Source organism: Etheostoma cragini, chromosome 6, assembly GCF_013103735.1.
Source record: "Etheostoma cragini isolate CJK2018 chromosome 6, CSU_Ecrag_1.0, whole genome shotgun sequence".
Lineage (NCBI taxonomy): Eukaryota > Metazoa > Chordata > Actinopteri > Perciformes > Percidae > Etheostoma > Etheostoma cragini.
Genome location: NC_048412.1, coordinates 188,415 through 190,108, shown reverse-complemented (window position 1 = coordinate 190,108; position 1,694 = coordinate 188,415). Strand labels below are relative to the sequence as shown.

Here is a 1,694-nt window from a genome sequence, read left to right as displayed (position 1 = left end):
ATAGCTATATGTAACTTCTGACAACAGGTATCATCTACAGAATAATACGCTGAATATTTCTCTCAGACTCTTCTTTTTTTTTTTTTTCTTTTTGGTCCAGAAACATTTCAGTGGCTGATTCTCTCAAACACTGAACCACATGCACGTCATTCACCTGGATCCAGCTGAGTAAGACAACAGTCAAACACACCTGACAGCATGTTGGAGCTGAGACCGCCATACAGCGGGACTACTTATCATAAGGCTAGATACTGTACAGCTATGCACCAAAGAGTCCAGAGGGGGTATAGAGAGAGAGAGAGAGCAAAAGAGCACCATATTTACAACTCTATTTACATTTGCTTTGTTAAAGAAAAATCAGACAACAAGCAGAGAGAGAATTTAAAAGCTTTTTGTTGGCTGGAATTTAAAAAATGAAACTAATAAAAATGATTCTGTACAGATAGCTGCAACACACCGCAAAGCTTATTGCCAATGCCCGAAGAGTTTGCCCTTTCCATCTTCCATCTATTTAAAGTGGTGAGCTTTCCTTCCTGCACACACACACTTTTTATCTGACCAATGACACGTCACACAGGCCCACCCACTTCCTCAAACAGCAGAAATTTACAAGTTTTAAAAATAAACTTTACTCTCCAACATCCTGTACATACAAACACTGCACACGTGGTGCTACGCTGTGGTGCAGGCGGACTGAACGCATCACATAGCAAATGTTCTCTCTCAGCAACTACACCAACACAGTAAAAGCATAAAAAATAAGAATAACTCATTTGAAGTATATGGTCAGTAACATTTGCACACGTCATCTTGCTACAGTGGAGTAAAGCTCCAGGTTACATGAAGCTGTGTTGCTGTCCACGTTTAAAGGGTTCCAATCATTAGAAATCATTTTTAAAAACAACAACAAACAGATTGTCTGAGTGCAATATGAGTCCAAACTAAAAGCTTTCCTCTCAGATTCATAATAATGTTTATGATCCAGCAGCCGGCTAACCGCGGACTAACATGTCACATTAAAATGGTAAAAACGAAAAACATTGACTTTGTGTTCATAACGGTACAGCTTGATGTTTCCCAGCTACCATCACGTCAAACCTTCCTCGTTATAAAATACACAACACATAAGACAACGGGACAAAGAGATGGCGACAGACAGCAGGAAGTACTGTCTTCAGCGACCCTGGGGGCGGAGCTTCAGATGACGTGGCAGCAGCTGGCAGGCGCAACTGAGCAGAGCAGGCCGTCCCGCCCGCCGCCCCCCCCCTGGATGTTCACAGAGATCTTCTCACACAGAGGTAGTTGGAGCATGCTGCTTTTCAGAGCGCTCAAGCTGCTGGGAGCGTCCCTGGCACGGTGGGGGGTGGGCGCTGCTGTTCTGCGCTGGGGGTGCAATGCGTGGGTACGTGGCAGGGCGGGGACGTTGGTGGGATGGGCGGTGGAGCTGATGCACATCCTCCAGGAGGATTTCTCCTGGATCTTCACGCTCCCTCCTGATAGGCTGCCAGGGTCAATGGTCAGCTGCCCCCCCCGCCCCCTGAGGCACAGGCTCAGCAGCTTCAGGCTCTCCACCAGATCGCCACCCCGGCTGGCTGCACGGGACGGACGTGCCAGGGAGCCGGGGGTGGGGCTGCTGCTGTTGTTGTTGTTGCAGCAGCAGCTGGAGGGACTGTCCTGTCCTTTATTCCCCCCCC

General features: G+C 47.8%; 1 protein-coding gene across 1 annotated transcript; it reads right to left on the bottom strand.

Moving 5' to 3' along the window:
- Positions 1 to 1,150: 1,150 nt before the first annotated feature.
- LOC117946129 (SNF-related serine/threonine-protein kinase-like) lies at positions 1,151 to 1,688 on the bottom strand. Its single transcript, XM_034874004.1, has one exon. It carries the CDS (start codon positions 1,453 to 1,455, stop codon positions 1,198 to 1,200), a length of 258 nt encoding a protein of 85 aa, XP_034729895.1. The 5' UTR covers positions 1,456 to 1,688; the 3' UTR covers positions 1,151 to 1,197.
- Positions 1,689 to 1,694: the final 6 nt, after the last annotated feature.